Genomic DNA, 17,355 nt, shown 5'->3' with positions numbered 1-17,355 from the left:
AATACTAATAATAATGGCTTTTCCCTAATATATAATAGAAAACAGTACAAATGAACAGAGTAAATGTCTGTTATTAGGTGGAAACATGTACAAGGGTGTGACTACCAGGAGGTTAAGATTATTGGAGCCATTTTAGAGGCAGCCTATTACAGTGTTCAAGAACATCATTGACCTGGATGAGCTGGAGCACGCAGACGGTAGCTGTACAAGGAGAATGCCTGTCTCAGAGCCCAACTCCAGTGGCTAGTGAGCACTCTGACTAATGTCATAGTGGCTAATGTAGGCCTAAGACAGCTATGTTGCTGTCTGTTCTGCCTTTCTAACACCTTGCTGTCTTGAAGAAGTAATCTTAACCTCATTTAAGAAATTTGTCCTTTAGAAGCCAGAGTCTTCCTTGCAGTCTAAGAAGGGATGGGAAATTATTAGGAAAAAGGCAAAATTAAATGGGATTGATTTTTAGGGGCCAATTTTCTATTGGAGAGAAATCTCAAAGTAGCTTCTGTAATTACACTACTCAGAAGGCAAGTAGTATAGTGAGTAGAAGATTTAAAAAATCATTTTTAACATTTGTAAGGATTTAAAAACATGTGCCTAGATATGTATTCCTTTGCTTTATTTTAAAAAATTCAGAGTTAGATCTCATCTAGATAAATCTTAGAAATGTAGTTTTATTATATTAAAAGGCAAAAAGTAGTATGGTTTAACTCTGTAGACTACTTCAAGGCTGGGGTTTTTTAGTTTTTGCTTTTAATTTGTTTTTGCTTTTTGAGGGATTTATTGTGATTCCAGATTTTAAAGCCCTTAAATGTTAAAGCTGATGAATCCAGGCCATGATAGACCTTTCTTTGTAAAGAAAGGAAGCCTGTCTTCCTTGGTGCTTGCATACTTTTGATGAAACATAACTTTTGCAGTGTATTCTCTTCTGTTTGTTTTAAATCATACTGCTTACTGGTTAAAGTCCTTTTTTTTTTTTTAAGACTAATAAATTATGTAACATGGAACAGGAAAGATTAAACTGTAAAACATAATTTTTATTTTAAAAAATCCATTAAAAATTTTGTTTCTCCACACATGGATTTTAATGTGTTACTTTTCTTTCCATGATATGCTTTACTTAAATTTGTGGTCATCTTGCCATTTAGTGGTGAGGTTTAATTGCATATCCAGGTTATCTTGTCTGTAAATGTGTTTAACGTAGGTGTCTCTGTAACAGGAATCTTATCCATCTTCTTCACCAATATGGTTTGTGGACTCTGATGACCCAAATCTGACATCAGTTCTGGAACGTCTAGAAGACACTAAGAACAACAATTCGGTGAGAAAATAAGCCACACTACTTTTTGTTTCTCATGAACATATAGAATTTAAGTGTTAAGAGGTAATATGATATAGAAGCCTGATTAATGATTATTTGATAACCTGGTTTTTAGCTCCTTTAAGATTTCTTTTTTTTTTGTCCTTCATATTCTACTGTTTAATACCTGGTTTTTCATTTTTATTCCCCATAGGTATAGTCTTAATTTAGATCAGGAATTAGGTGGTCTCTTTTCCATGAATCCTAATCCTTAAACTAAGCAGGCCTTTTTGGTTGGGACCACTAGCCAAGGTAGGAAGTAGAAAAAGGGAAAAAGATCAAGGTAGATGTGAGGGGGAAATAATGACAGAATGACACCGATTGCTGTTTCTGTCAAGACTCTATAACTCTGAGGTAAAAGTCAAAGGTATATAAATAAAAAGTTATTTTCTAATATATAAAACAATCTAACTTTCCATTTTAGAAACCTGGTTTCTTTGATTATAAAACTATAAGTGACCATTGTGAGAGAACTAATAAAATTAAAAACAACAAAAAAAGGAAAATAGAAATCTTACTTTCTCTACCTGATACAACCATTGTTGACATGATGGCTATTTTTTATCGGTATTTTTTTCCCTTGCTAGTAAAATACACATACTCTTATACATATGTTTAAATAGTTGAGGTTATGTTTTATATAATTTAAATGCTTTTTTAAAGTTAACATTATCATTACATTTTGCCACGATGTCACAAAGTCCTTACAGAAAAATACCAATTATTATTTGCAGGTGACATGATTGTTTACCTTAAAAAAAAAATCCAAAGGAGTCAGCTGAAAAAGCGATTTTTAAGATGACTGGTTAAAAGTTCTATTATATAAAAATCAAGTTTTCCCTAATATCAGCTATAATCAGAAAATATGGTGGACAGGTATTTTATTGACAACTCTAAATACCTAGGAATAAGGTTAGGTGTGCAGGTTTTGTATCAAGAAAACTACAAAAATTTGCTGAGTAAAATGAAAGACTTGACTACTGTGTTCCTAGATGGGCAGACTCCATATTATAAATATGTCAGTTATCTGTATAGCTTCATGTTAGTTTATAAATTGAATGCAATTCCAGTAAAAATCCCAACAGATTTATTTTTGGGACTTGACAAGTGACTCTAAAGTTTTTGAAGAGTAAATAATCAAAAACAATAATGGAGTTGAAAAAAAATGAGAGACATGTCTGACCAGATATTGAATAAAATAAAATATTGAGTACTGGCACCGAACTGGACAAGTAAAGGCAGTTTGAAGTTTAGAAACAGAGTCATGCAATTGAGAATTTAGAATGAGTTAAATTGAACCAAAATACTCAATAAGGAAAGGATAGATTATTCTATTAATAATAAATGGGAGAACTAATGATTTGGGGAATTTAGAGACTTACCTCAGATTTTTGTCACCATAAGTTAGAGGTGGTTTAAGCACATCTATCCTTAAAATTAAGAACAGAAGAACATTGGTTTATAGAGTATTATAAGAGTAATAAGAGAGCCATGAAAGAGGAAAAAATTAAAAGCTAGACAGACATATGTTCACATCTCCAGCAGGGGAGGGGGCAACAGGACAGGTAAAGAGGGATAGACTTAGCTCCCTTACTGCTTAGGAGGTTGCCTCTAAAGATCTAAAGGTGTAAGTTTTGTAATAGTAGAAATGAGTGGGGTTATTTTTTGATGTCTAAAGTATCCATCAAAAAAATGCTCATAAAGTAAATTGACATAGGATATAAAATGGGATCCAATTTTATAAATAAATATTTACATAAAAGAAAAAAGCCAAAACTCACGCTTCACTCTTTCTTATACTCTCTGCCAGTTATTTTATAACCTAGTTTCTTGAATAAGAATAAGCTATATTTCCTCACCTTTAATTCATTTAATTCATTATAATCTGGATTCTGCCATCTTTGTTGTACTAAAATTTTTACTTTTAGTTGCCAAATCCAGGACTTCTTTTTTAGTCCTAAAGTTTCTGCAGCATTTTGATACTGTTGATTCTTTCCTTATTGAAACATTCCTCCATTCAACAAACGCGTATTCCTTATTGTCCACCAATAAAGAGCTGGTTAAATAAAAATTACTGTATAGTTTTATGATAGAATATCATGTTGAAGTTAAGAAGAATGCAGCCAGTCTTTCCACAAGAGCACATACAATGTTCCAAGATATACTAAGGTGAAAAAGCAGGGCATAGCATATTGTCTATAATCTGGCTCCTTTAGTATACGAAGTAAATAAATAAATAAATAAATCTATCTATGCTGGATTATACGTACCTTTTTTTCCACCTGGGTGGATACAGGAAACTATTAGTAGTAGAACGCAGAAAAGTATTTTTTAAAAAATTGGCTTCTATGCCAGGCTTTGTGGTAAGTGGTGGGTATAAAAGACAAGTCATATCCCTGTCCTCTGGGAGCTGATAATCTGATGAGGATTTCCATCAGATCACTGTCTCCTGTTTTTATCTCTTATTATTGCCTTGCCTTGGTCTCCTCTGAGCTCTTATTCCTTGGTCTGCCTCTTTCTTCTCATTCTGCGCTTTCTCTGAGTAATCTCTTCTACCCCCAGTACTTAAATCATGGCCTATATTCCAGTGATTCCTAAATCTGTATCTCTAGATAAAATTTATCTCCTGAGTTTGAAACCCATTATCTGTCTATATCACGTAGATCCAGGGAATCTTACTCAGATGTGCTGTGGCTGTTCAAAATGATTACATCTAAATTTAAACTCATCTACCTCTTAGTACTCCACCTCCCGCATCATGTTTCCCCTCAAAAATTCTCTCTGTGATTGTGAATGGGGCAAAATGAAATAATGAAACTTGTTACCCATGTCTGAAGCTGGGAACTATCTTAGAGTTCTTTTTTATACCAGTGTTTCCTGACTCCCACCCCCTCAACCCCAGACGATCTAGTAAATTTCTAAGACCTGTCCGTCTCCCTTCTATAAGTATTTCTTAAATTCTTCCCCATGGTCTTAGTTACTTCCTTCGATCCCTCAAACACTTTTTTGGGTGGAGTGTGAAGTTGAAATTCCTGGAAGCTGTGCTGCCCTGTTTCTTACTGCTTGGTGCATCTCCACCACGCTGCTGTCTTTCCCACAGTGCTACCATAGCTCTTCCTGTACCAGGGGTTGGAGTGTCGGGTCTGTGTCCAGCTCACCCTGCCTCGTCTTTGTTATGTACTGAGCACAAAACAGAGCTTATTGGATGGATAACAAATCCACGGTGGGGCTTTGCTGCTTTTTAAGCTTGAGGATATTTTTTTATACTAATTTACTGCTCAACTTTCCTCATTTTTACTTGCTCCATTGTCCACTTTGGAAAGGCTTGTTCTTTGCTTTGTTTAACCCATTCTAATTCTGTGTCTGTTTTCCTCAGTCCTTCATAAACCTGCTCCTTTCTCTTCATCTCTTTTCTTGGTTAGAGACATCCAGGAAACTGTTCCTGACCAAGTGAAGTAAGTTACCTTACTTGCTGCCAATCATGGCTACTGATAGTGACCGTTCTTCTTAAATCATAATTCTAAACTTATACATTGAAAACAGTTTTTTAAACAATGAAAAACATGTTTGTGCACATAATTTACCTTGCTTACTTAAAGTAAATATGCTTAAAAATCTGGATTTAAAAATGGAAACGAGTTATTCTTTGCAGTTTTCCTAGTAAGGTCTTTTTTTGTTTGTTTGTTTAGACAAACACTTAAGAGCCTACTAAATGTCAAGTGTTTTCACAGAAGAGTTCGTTTAATTTTTACCCTTATGAGAAGGTTTTAATTTCCTTGTTTTATAGATGGGGAGACTCAAAACTCAGGGCGTTAGATACTGTATCCAAGGTCACCTGGATTCCAAGGCTCTGTTTGCTAGACCACATTTGCCTCTACTTTCAAATGAATGACTGAAATATATAATTTTATAAACTGTGTGCAGCAACACTGCCTCTGTTTTTTGTAGCCTCATTAATGTATTAATGTACTCTTGTAAGTTACTAAGAAAAGAAGTTAACAACTGAAAATTAGACAATGTCTGGAGCTCCCCTTCCTCTGCCATTTTGTTGATGTCATTCTGCTAGGTATCAGTTGTAGGGATTGCACTAAAGCCATAGTAACTTTCTTACACTAGCAGCCCCTAAAATATTTTTTAAAGACTGTTATTTTATCTGTAGGCTGTAATTGAGCAGTAATAAACTTTTCTCATTTCCTACTGGATTAGTTACGGTAGTTATAGTGTTATTCATGTCTCTGAGGGCTCTTTAACATAATGCTTATTTACTGAAATGTGTTTTGTAGCTTCGTCAGCAGTTGAAGTGGTTGATATGTGAACTCTGCAGATTATATAACCTTCCTAAGCACCTGGATGTTGAGATGCTAGATCAACCACTACCCACGGGTCAGGTAAAGTAAAAATTCTCCAGTGTTCAAGAGCTAAAATAAATTGTCTCAAGCACAAGTAAAACTAGGATGATTTCTCATTATTATACAACTTATTTAGAACTTAGTTTTTGTTTTCCTTTTGAATTGTTTTGTTTGTTTTAGGTACTAAAAATAACCTTTTCATTCTTGGGAGCTGCTCTTATTTACTATGACAGGCAAACAGTTGCCTCCTCCCTACCACCACCTTTTTGTTAATGTTCCTGGTTTCGATAACTGTTCCTTGCTTCTGCAGTTGTTTGCTTTTGTTTATTCACTTACCTTCACCTGGAATGCCATCTCTCTATACCCATTTGTGCTTCTTAAGTCCTAACTCAAATGTTATCTCCTCCAGGCAGCAGAAGTACCCACTAGCTCACCACCACTTCTAACCTCTCTGGATTTCTGGATTTACCTATTTAGGCATAATTTATTGATTTGTACTATAATAAAGATTTAGCTTTTATACCACCCACTTACCCACCCACCTCCCCTTCCTAAAACATCATTATATTTAGCAATATGAATAATCACCACTTATCATTAGGACTTTGTAGTGTAGAGTTTTATATTTCATCTGTACAGTTTTTTGTTTTGCAATGTTTTCCTTATAATAATAATTCTTAGTTAAAAAATTTATGTTCTGTCTCTTTTCTATGAGAGCTCCCTCTCTTCTGATCCTTTGGCTCTTCTGCACCAGTCTTGGCAGGTTCTTTTCTGGGCTGGCTATTAAGCTGTCATATTGAAATTTTTCTTGTCTCCTCTGCTGGAGTAGTAGATCCATTGTTTCCAGATTTCATGTCTCCTTTCTTGGCTTACCTTTTCTCATTTTGCATGAGTAAAATGATTTTACGCAAGTAAAATCTTAGAAAAACGTCAAGGGGTAGTACATTTTCTGAGTTCTAACTTCTTAAAAAAAAAAAATATATATATATGTATAGCCAGACCACCATGGGTTTGAATCTTGGTTTAATTACCTAATTAGCTTGGGCTAATTACCTAGCAATATGTACATCAGTTTCCCATTTGCAAAATGGGGAAATGGTAGTAATACCTATATTTGGGGAGAGCTATAAAGATTAAATGAGTTGGTGCATGTGAATCATTTAGAGCAGTTCCTGATGCATAGTAGATGCCCAATAAATGGTAACTGCCTTCACTTGACTGATAGTGTGGTTGAATATATAATTCTAAGTTGAGAATAATTTTCCCTGAGAATAAATGGTAACTGCTGTTGTCTTCTAGTCAATGGTATTGAAGCCGGATGCCATTCTGAGTCTTAGTCATCTCTGTGCGACTTCGGGAAGCTTTTAGGACTTTGTCCTTTCCCTGCTGTTCTGAAATATCACAGTGGTGGACTGAGCTTTTTTGTTTGTTTGTTTTTTCCATTTTTGTTGGGTACGCAGTACGGATGGACCTTCTCAAATTTGGATTCTTGAATCTTTCTTCTTGGGTAAATGTTCTTGTATTTTTTTCTGTGGTAACTTTCTCCTTTCCATTCTTTATTTGTTCATTTTGGAATTTGTTCATTCATTTAGGATGTTAGACCTCCTCATTTGAGTCTTTGTATTTCTTATTATCACTGTATTCTGTCTCTTTGTCTTAATTTCAAATTCTGGAACGTTTTTCTTATCTTTCAACTTCTGGAAATTTTATTTGAACAGTCATAACTTTAAGTTTTATTTTGGTTATTTATTGCTGCTTAACCAGTTACACTAGAACTTAATGGCTTAAAACAACAGTTCTATCTCGCACGACTGTGTGAGTTGGTTAGGCTTAGCTGGACAGTTTTTCTGCTGACTTCACTGTGCAGTCGGATAGTGGCTGGGACTGGTAGTTATTTGGACACATGACTGCACTGAAATGTCCAGCATGCCTTCTTCATTCACATGTCTGGTGCCTTGCTGTTTCCTCACATGGCCCTTCTGTCCACATGACATCTCCTCATTCCAGGGTCTCTTTACATGGCTTCTCTTTATTTAGGAAGGTAGTCAGAATTTTTATTTTTGGCTTCTAAGAGCACAAAAGTGGAAGCTGCCAGGCTTTCTTAAGGTTTAGATCTGGAACTGGCCCAGTGTCATTTCTACCACGTTTATTGGTTAAAGCAAGTCACAGGGCCAGCCCATATGGTGGGAGGGGTCCATATAAGGGATGAATGCTGGGAGGTGTCGTTCATTGTGGGTCCTCTCCAAAGATGAACCATAAGTTCTTGTTCTCTGATGATTCCTTATTGATAGCATTCTGTTTTTGTTTTTATCAATGTAATATATTCGTGAGTGTCTTTAAGGAGTTACTTTGATACTCTCCCTCAAGCATCTCTATTTTTCTTTAATAAGTTTAATAAGTCTTTAATAATTTTTTTTTGGTTTATCTTGGTCTTTTTTTTCTTTCTGAAGACTTTCCTCATATATCTATTTATTCTCTTTTGCTTATTCATGTTTTTTCCTTCTTTTTCTTCATTCATATTTGAGAGAGGTGTACTGAAAGACTGATTGGGAGTTCTTTGTTGCCAAGACTTGTCAACTGATCGCTTTTAGGAGGAATTTAAGCTGACTTCAACCCCCTATCCCCCACCCCCTATTTCCTGGCATAATCGTAAATGATGGCTGGAACTATTTGGTTTCTCTGGACATGAAACCTTATAATCTCTTGCTTGAGGTAGATATGTATGCCTGAGTTTTGCTTAAGGAGAGCAGTGTGTTTTGGTGGCTGGACAGTTTGTTCTGTATATAGGCTTTCAGTTAATCTACATTTTCAATCCTATCCATCACTCCTGCTGTCGAATGTACCTGGTGTCTGAGTCTAGAGCCTCTCCAGGGTGCTGTGGGACAAATTAGCCACCTGATTATCGCCTATCCTATGGCTTTACTTGTTTGCTCCATTAATTACCATTCTTCCATTCACTGTCATCTTCTAGCATGAGTGAATTCTTTTTTCTGCTGGTAGCCCCCTTTTATTTTTTGTTACCATTATGTGTTTGTACAGTGTTTATTCTTCATCGTATGTCTTCATTGTAATTCTAGTGGAGCCTCAGGAAAGAGATGGGAGAAGAATATATTTTATGTTCAATCTGCTTCTTTAGAATATTTGCATCTTAGGTTTTTAACTTAATATATCGTGGACACAGTACATATAGATCTACCTTGTTTTTCACGACTGCATTTAATTCCATTCACAAGATATAACTTGTGAATTACATGAAGAAATTTCCCAATTTTGAGTCATTCTTGCATTCCCATAGTAAACGTTCGGCGCCTACATAGGTTGGTAGTTGGGGGTGGAACACAATAGATGTGATACTTTATTTTTGGATTTTTCTACTTTAAGTGAGATTGTAATATAGTCTGTTTCCCGTTAAGCTCTTCTTGTTTCATTTTGGTATCAGGCTATAAGCAGTCTCATGACTTGGGAAGCTTTGTGGTTTTTTTGTTTGTTTGTTTTTGTTTTTTTTGCGGAACGCGGGCCTCTCACTGTTGTGGCCTCTCCCGTTGCAGAGCACAGGCTCCGGATGCGCAGGCTCAGCGGCCATGGCTCACAGGCCCAGCCGCCCCACGGCATGTGGGATCCTCCCGGACCGGGGCACGAACCCGTGTCCCCTGCATCGGCAGGTGGACTCTCAACCACTGTGCCACCAGGGAAGCCCCAAGCCTTGTGTTTTTTTCCTAAGATCTAGAACAGTTGTAATTTTCAACTGGGGGCAGTTTTGCCTCCCATGGGACATTTGGAAGTATCTGGCTATATTTTGGATTGTCACAGCTGGCCGGGTTGGAGGAGTGTGCTGTTGGCTTTTTGTGGGTAGGCAGGATGTTACTAAATATCCTGCAATGTCAGGACAGTTCCCCACAACAAAGAATTATTTGGCCCCAAATATCAATAGTTCCAAGGTTGAGAAAGCCTGATTTAAACAAAGATCTGAACCTGATCCATTTTTCTCTTCTGTGTATTAGTCTATTTAGATTTTCCATTTCTTCTGTCAGTTTTAGTAATTTTAGGTTCTAAAAAATTGGTAACTTCATCTATACATTTGAAGCTGTTGGAAAGATGTGCAGAGTATTCACTTTTTGCATCATCTTCATCTGTGGTTATAATCCTGAAGTTTCCTTGATTACTTGTCAGAGGCTTGTCTGTTTTATTATAATGGTCTATTGAAAGAACTGGCCCTTAGTTTTATTTGTTAAATTGAATGTTTTTATTTTTCAGTCCAGTCTTAATAATGTCTCCTTTTACATTTTTAGTTTACTGGATCAATATGATTTAAAGTGCTTTTTTATCAAACATGTAAGGGTGTTTGTTTTTTTCCGAGTGCTGTTTGACTTTATTGCACAGGTTTTAAAATTTAGTATACTTATTTTCTAAATAGTTTGTGTTTTCTAAGTAGTTTGATTCCATCTCTTGTTCGTATCACTCTTATATTTTACAAGAAAAAGTTCGAAATAATATGTATTGAAAGCATATAGACATAAGTTTAGTATAAAAGTTATGGTGAATACCTGACAACTATACCACCTAGCCACCACCCAGGTAAAGAAATAGAACATTGCTAGCACTGCAGAATCTTCTGCAGGCTCCTTTCAGATTATCATTCCCTTGTATGCTAATCCTCTCCTTACTTTTCTCTAGTCTTATCACTCATATATGCAACCCTGAACAATATGGTTTAGTGTTGCCTGTTTTTTGAGCTTCATATTAAGTTATACTATGTAGTCTTTCATGTTTGTCTTTGCTTACCATTGTGAGTATATTCATTTATATTGTGTGTAGCTGTAGTTCTTTTACATTGCTGTATTTATTCCATTGTTTGAATGTACCATAACATACTTATCCATTTGACTGTTTACTGACATTTGGGTTAATTCCAGTTTGCTATTAGGAACAGTGCTACCATGATCATTCTTGTCTGTAGTACATGGTACACCCGTGCAAGTATGTCTCTGGGCATGTATTTAAGAGTGGATTACTGGGGCATGAGGGTCCATTTCTTCTTAAATTCAAGAATTATTTAGAAAAAAATGTTTTTAGAGATTCTCAGACAGCTTTGGGGTTTTTCGTTTTTCACTGTGGCCAGAGAATATGGCCTGTAACCTTTCAGCTGCATTAGCAGCAATTGCTTAGACTTAACCATTGATGTTGCTGTTGTCTCCGCTTATTGCTGTTTCTTGTATTCCATGGTTGCCCCTTTCTGAACTATATCCCTGAATAATGTCTTTTTTTCTAGAAAGGATTTGTGGGGATGTGTATGAAGAGTGTTCCTTGAATACTGTGTCTGTTTTTATTATTCATTTAACAAGTATTTATTTGACTCTGTGTAAAGCACTCTATGTACTCTATGTAAATGTTGAGGATCCAGTGCTGAACAAACACAGGTATGGCTCCCATCCTGATGGAACTAGATATCAAATTCTAAGTTCATAATTGAGTCTCTTCCAAGTTCTTTACACTTTTTTCTTCTGGTATTTGTTGTTAGAGATGAAAAGGCTGATGCCTGTCTGATTCTTAGCTCTTTATATTTTTTCTTTCTGGAAGTCGGCATGGTTTTTTTCTTTAACTGTGAAGTATGGGGTTTTAATTTCCAACATTCCTTTGGGGCATTCAGAGCCACTTGCTATTATGAAGTCCTTCTTTAGGTTGGCAACATTTGTCCCTTTCCCTCATCTTCTGAATGAATGCTGGATGAATATTTGATCTCTGTATTCCGATTTCCATTTCCCTAACTCTTCTCTTATTTTAATCACCTTCTCCCCGTCCCCCACCTCCTTTTTCTCCACATTTTAGGGGAATGTCACAGTTTGGTTGTCTTCTTCAGTCATAAATATTTTGTTCATTTAGGTCCATTGTTCTCTCTGGCCCCTCTGAGTTTTTTTTTTTCTTTGAGGGGAGATCTTTTTGATTTTCCAGAACTTTCTTGTTCTTTACATAATAATCTTGTTAGGTTTTGTGGATGCAGTATCTTCTCAATTACTGCTAAAGATTCCAATTATTAGATTTTTAAATTCTGTTTTATTGCCTTCATTAATAATGCTTCAGGTCACTTTTTCTGCTTGTTCAACTTGGTGCCTTTCTTTCAGATTGCTAGTTTTCTTCAAATATCTGGTGATGCTTGGTTATCTACTCATTTATAGTTGAGGTATACCGTTGATCAGTATCAGTTGTTATGAGTGTCCTCAGCAATTGTCAGTCTTCTGTGCTATGGCCTCCCCTTTCTGGTTTTGCACACCTGTGCTCTGCCTGTGGCACGTGAATGGGGAGGTGCTGGCAGGTGGACTTTTACAACTCCTGAGTAAAAGGGAGAGATAAATCTGTTAAGAAATTTTGCTGCTGCATTGAGTTACATTAAAAAATTGTCTTTTCTCTCTGGTTCTGACACACTAAGAGGCCAGCAATGTTGGCGTCCTATATGAGTGGGATCCTTACCAGCTGTAGTTGGAACAAATACAACAAGAATTTCTAGGGGAAAAAAATCCTACTAAATTTTTATATATTGTGTCGTAGAGAACTGTGCTGTGGTCCAGGAAGCTTGTCTTTATGAACTCTGACAAAACTAGGTATGAAGGCCCTTCTTGAAACCTCGTCAGATTCGTTGTGAATGAGTGTTAAGTTGTGTCTTATACAGGAATATTGTGGTAAATGACATGTTGTTTAAAAAAAAAAAAAGAAAAATAGCTCCTTAGTGAAATGGTGATCACTTTATAACTTTTAGTTTTGTACAGTGTCTATGCGTGTGTAACACATTTGACCTTTTAAAATGTAAGCCAGTAGAATTTATGGAAAGATTCAGGCTTTTCAAAGCTAAAAAGGTAGATATTTTAAGAAACCCATCGTCTGGGGTATTTTAAGCAAAAGAAGCCATTAGCCTTATACATGTAGCTATATGTGTAAAATGTTTTCTGACTTTAAATTAGAATATGCTTAAATTTTTTTTCTGTTTTGCTTTATATTTGACTAATTGCCTTTCTTAATTTCTAAGGCATCTATTAAGTTGAATTTTTCAAAATTACTTCTTCTTAAAAAGCTGATAAATATTATTTGTCAAATCAAAGCTGAATTTAAGAGTAAATGTTTCAACTTTAATAAGCTCTTAGTGGAACTGCAGTGACAGATGATTGATACTTTGTCCCTAAAATCTTCTGAAGTACTCAGTGTTTGCTTACTTATTCTGTGTAGTCCTGGCAAACTCTTTTCTCTTTGCAGAATGGGACAGCAGAAGAAGTGACTTCAGAAGAGGAGGAAGAGGAAGAGATGGCTGAAGTAGGTATTTTATATAAGAATAACATTTCATAACTATCTTCACTTTTGAACATTTTATTAATTTTCTAATCTCCTTTATAAACCATTGTTAATGTGGAATAATGAGAAGCACATTGAATTTGTAATTTAATACAATTTCTAAAATCTGGCTTTACCTCTAATTCATGGTATACTTTTTAGCAAATTTCTTATCTGATGTCCTTGGATTTTATTTCATGGAAAATAAGAGCTCTGAACATTTAGCACTAAAATTATATTTACATTTAATAGTAATCAGTACTTAACCTGATTTGGTTTAAGAATAGGAACTACGAAGTTTCAGAATTTTTGTGTTTGAATAAAAGGAGAATTTGACCACATTTCAGCGACTATTCACTAGAAGTAATGAAAACTATCTCATGTTGAAAAATCATCTAAGAATATCAAAGAGGAAATTCCAAAGACACTGAGCTTAAGTCAGTTTAGCTGCCAGCCATTGATAAAATTTTAGACGTTTTCAGGCTCTGAGTCTTTGCATTTAAATTCAAACTTCATAATGAAGAATCTGTGTCTCTACATTGACCTGATACAAGGGATTTGAGTTCCACAGTCTTGGTTTTAAAACATTTTTCTGTTTGGATCTTAGAATTAATTTAGGTTATTACCTTAAATCTAAAATACACTTCTTAGAATGCCTTAGAACTAAAGTAGTTGTTGGTTTGTTTTGTGAGTCTGGAAGTAAAATAGTTCTTAACATTGTCCAGTCAGAATGATTTTTGGGGGGATAGATTTTTTTTTTAATGTTTTCATGCAGTTTAACTTAGGAATAAACTGCAAGAAAACATTAAACTGGGACTTCCCTGGTGGTACAGTGGTTAGGAGTCTGCCCTCCATTGCAGGGGGACGTGGGTTCGAGCCCTGGTCTGGGAAGGTCTCACATGCCGCAGGGCAACTAAGTTCGTGCGCCACACATACTGAACCTGCGCCCTAGAGCCCGTGAGCCACAACTGCTGAGCCCACGTGCCACAGCTACTGAAGCCCGCACACCTAGAGCCCGTGCTTCGCAACAAGAGAAGCCACAACGAGAAGCCTGTGCACCTCAACGTAGAGTAGCCCCACTTGCCGCAACTAGAGAAAGCCCGTGCACAGCAACAAAGACCCAACACAGCCAAAAATAAATTAAAAATAAGTAAAAAAAAAAAAAAAAAAATTAAACCTTTACCATGGGTCCAATGTACAATAAAGTAGACATTGTACTCAAAGAGTTTATGTACCTTTCTTTTTTCCCCTCACAAGATAATATGAAGAAAGGACAGCAGCATTTAGGGAAATCTAGAAAGGTAGGATGGACTTTGGAGATGTCAAATTAGGATAGGTGAAAAGATATCCTAGGCAACTAAAATAATGTGGTAAAAAGGCCCAGAACAACCCTGGGCATGGTGTGTTTGGGTGCATTGGAGGCTGTCCTTTTGGGAGAAGGACATTGCTGTATTGGAGTCTTGGAAAGCAAGTTTGGCTAGAAAAGGCAGATGGCTAAGTCTTGAATTAGAGACAAATATGTTTATATTTGGTATGATTGTTGGTAAGGCCTTAAGCAGAGAATAGTGTACAGTGAATATTGTTTTGTAAAGATGATAATGATGAATTCTGTTCTGTGTTGATTAATACTCAAGTGGAGAAATTTTGTGGATTAGAACATGACTGAGGTTGAAGTTGGAGGAGGAGGAGGAGGTACAGGCCAAGGGTATTTGTGAGAACTCTGAAGAAAACAAGTGTAGGACGGAAAATTGTAGCTGAAAGGTGCAAACCAGGGGAAGGGAACTCTATGAAGCATGCAGTCATAGACACAGTATGAATAAGAAAGGAATGTAATAGGAGTTGAAGAGATGGCAGTCCAAGAAAAAGACCATTGAGTCTGGACGAAAGTGATCTAAATTATTAACCTGGTCTAGAAATCACAGTGAATTAGCCTGCTTGATAAAGTGGAGATAAAGTATAAACTACTTCTTTAGAGATTTTGATGATTGAGGTGAAGTTAGAAGAAAGGTAATAAAAAAGGTTAGGATTTATTATACAAATCTATGCAGAATTTTTAAATTTGTAAGAGCTGATGCTAAGGGAAGGGAGGGAGAAGAATGATGTAGTGATTAAAGATGTTGGCTTAGCGATATTCAAATTCTTTTTCTAACTTTTTTCCTAATTATAAAAATCAATAGGTGCTCACTACAGAAAACTTGGAAAAGGAAAAGCACTAAATGTCTCTATTGATAATTATTAGTATTTCAGTATGTGTCCTTCTATTCTTTTTTTCTGTGCTTATTTTGGCATAACTAAGATTCTATATATTCATTTTTGTATTCTGTGTTTTTCATTTCATTATTGATACAGAGGAAACCATTATGCTGTGTTGGCATTTTAATGGTCTTCCGGTATTCCATTGAATTAAGTTAACTGTTCTGATATTTTGCACATGAAGATTTTGTTTTTGTGGTTATAAAGTTGAAATAGGCATCTTTATGCCTAAATCTGTGTTCACATTTTAGACTAATTTCTAAACTGAATCTAATAGATTTCTAGAAGTCGAGTTATGGTTCTTGGTACCTCATGCTAAACTGTTGCAAAAGTTCCCCTTAATAGGAGATTTAAAGCAATTTAAGATGGCTCATTTGGTAGTAGTTATGGCTTTGTAAAACTATTGAATATGCTTTACTCCGATTCTAGCTTTAAAGTATAGTATATAAAAGGAGAGAACCTTTTGAATGGAATGTGAAGGCTTTTTTAGGATACATGTATTCTCTCCTCTTTGTTCTCTGAGTCAGGAATAATTTAGCTTTTGACATGAGCTTGAATAAGCTAAATTTTTAAATTTTTTATAGGATATAGAAGACTTAGATCATTATGAAATGAAGGAAGAAGAGCCTATTAGTGGGAAAAAGTCAGAGGATGAAGGAATTGAAAAAGAAAATTTGGCAATATTAGAGAAAATTAGGAAGACTCAAAGGCAAGACCATCTAAATGTAAGTATGTGTAAATGTATAGAACCTGGACTTTTGTGGTTAAGTAATTACGGTTGACCCTTGAACAATGCTGGGGTTAGGGGTGCTGACCCTGCACCGAAATCCACGTATAGCTTTACAGCCAGCCTTCCATATCCACGGTTCCACATCCGAGGATTCAACTAACTGCAGATTGTGTAGTACGTATTGAGAAAATCTGCATATAAGTGGATCCACGCAGTTCAAACCTGTGTTGTTCAAGAGTCAGCTGTATAGGAATAATATAAATACAGGGCAATTCAATAAGGTACCAATCAAAGCCACCCCCCTCCATCCCTGCCTTGGTTGTAGATTCAGCCATATGTTTTGTTGCCCTAGTTTCCCACCCCCCCCACAACATTTCTCATATATTGATAGCCACTTTCTACCCCGTTCATCTGAAATCATTCACTTTCCAACTTGTTTACCCTGTTTTCTCTCCTTACCCTTCTCCTGTGGGATGTGCAAATTTAAATTCAGTCTCGTACAAAGTATAATTCAAATTCTTTCTTCTTCATGAAGCTGCCATCTGGTTTATCCTGCCCTGACTGAACCAAAAGTAATTTTTTCTTTTGACTTAACATCTTTTATGTGAAGCAGCATGGTGACAAACACAGCTGTGCGGCTTCATTTTCCTCAATTCTATAATGTGGAGATAATGTACCATTTAGATGATTCCTGTAAATAATAAATGAGAACGACGTATATAAAATGCCCAGAGTAGGGAAATATCAAACGAAAGTCCAGCTATCCATCTCAACACTTATTATTTACTTACTGCCTTTGTTTTAGAGCTATTTATCAAACCCATGAAATCTGAGAACCAGTTCTTTTGTCCTGAGCATAGGTTCTCAAACACAGGGAATGAATTGTTATGCAAGGAGATGACAAGTGTTGTAAACAGGTAGATTACTCTCATTTCTTCAGTTCTATTTACTGTATTAATGTAATTGGCAAATCTTTAGAGAGCAAAGAAATTTAGCCAACTCCTTATCTTGATTATTTAAAAAAAAAAAAAAGCTTGTATCTAAGCTAAAGATATTTACGATACTTTCTGTATCTTGTGATTGCTTCCAGTTTGTGTGTTATAGTCAAAACAACTACAAATTATTGAACACTATCACATGACAAACTAAGCAAAGTCTTTTAACGTTTATATGCCTTCCCATTTGATCTCATAACCGCTGTAGGAAATATTCTTCCTATTCTATAGATGTGAAACTGGGGTTTTAACCTATCAAGTAACGTAGCCAAAGTCACACAGCCAGGAAGTAATATCTTTTGTAAACCTGATTTTCTACCCCACCTCAAAGTGTAGTGCAACTTTTGAAGGTGCAAC

At 35.8% G+C, this 17,355-nt stretch overlaps 1 protein-coding gene across 1 annotated transcript in view; it reads left to right on the top strand.

Moving 5' to 3' along the window:
* Positions 1-17,355, top strand: part of UBE2Q2 (ubiquitin conjugating enzyme E2 Q2) — a 72,106-nt gene that overhangs the window by 9,288 nt on the left and 45,463 nt on the right. The window contains exons 2-5 of the mRNA XM_029238410.1: positions 1,214-1,315; positions 5,638-5,742; positions 12,946-13,002; positions 15,858-15,998. Coding sequence (XP_029094243.1) covers positions 1,214-1,315; positions 5,638-5,742; positions 12,946-13,002; positions 15,858-15,998 — 405 coding nt within the window. The remainder of the gene's footprint in view (positions 1-1,213; positions 1,316-5,637; positions 5,743-12,945; positions 13,003-15,857; positions 15,999-17,355) is intronic.

Source organism: Monodon monoceros, unplaced genomic scaffold (genome assembly GCF_005190385.1).
Source record: "Monodon monoceros isolate NGI ecotype Baffin Bay Population unplaced genomic scaffold, NGI_Narwhal_1 Super_Scaffold_21, whole genome shotgun sequence".
Taxonomy (NCBI): Eukaryota; Metazoa; Chordata; class Mammalia; order Artiodactyla; family Monodontidae; genus Monodon; species Monodon monoceros.
This window is presented reverse-complemented; position numbering and strand designations above follow the sequence as displayed.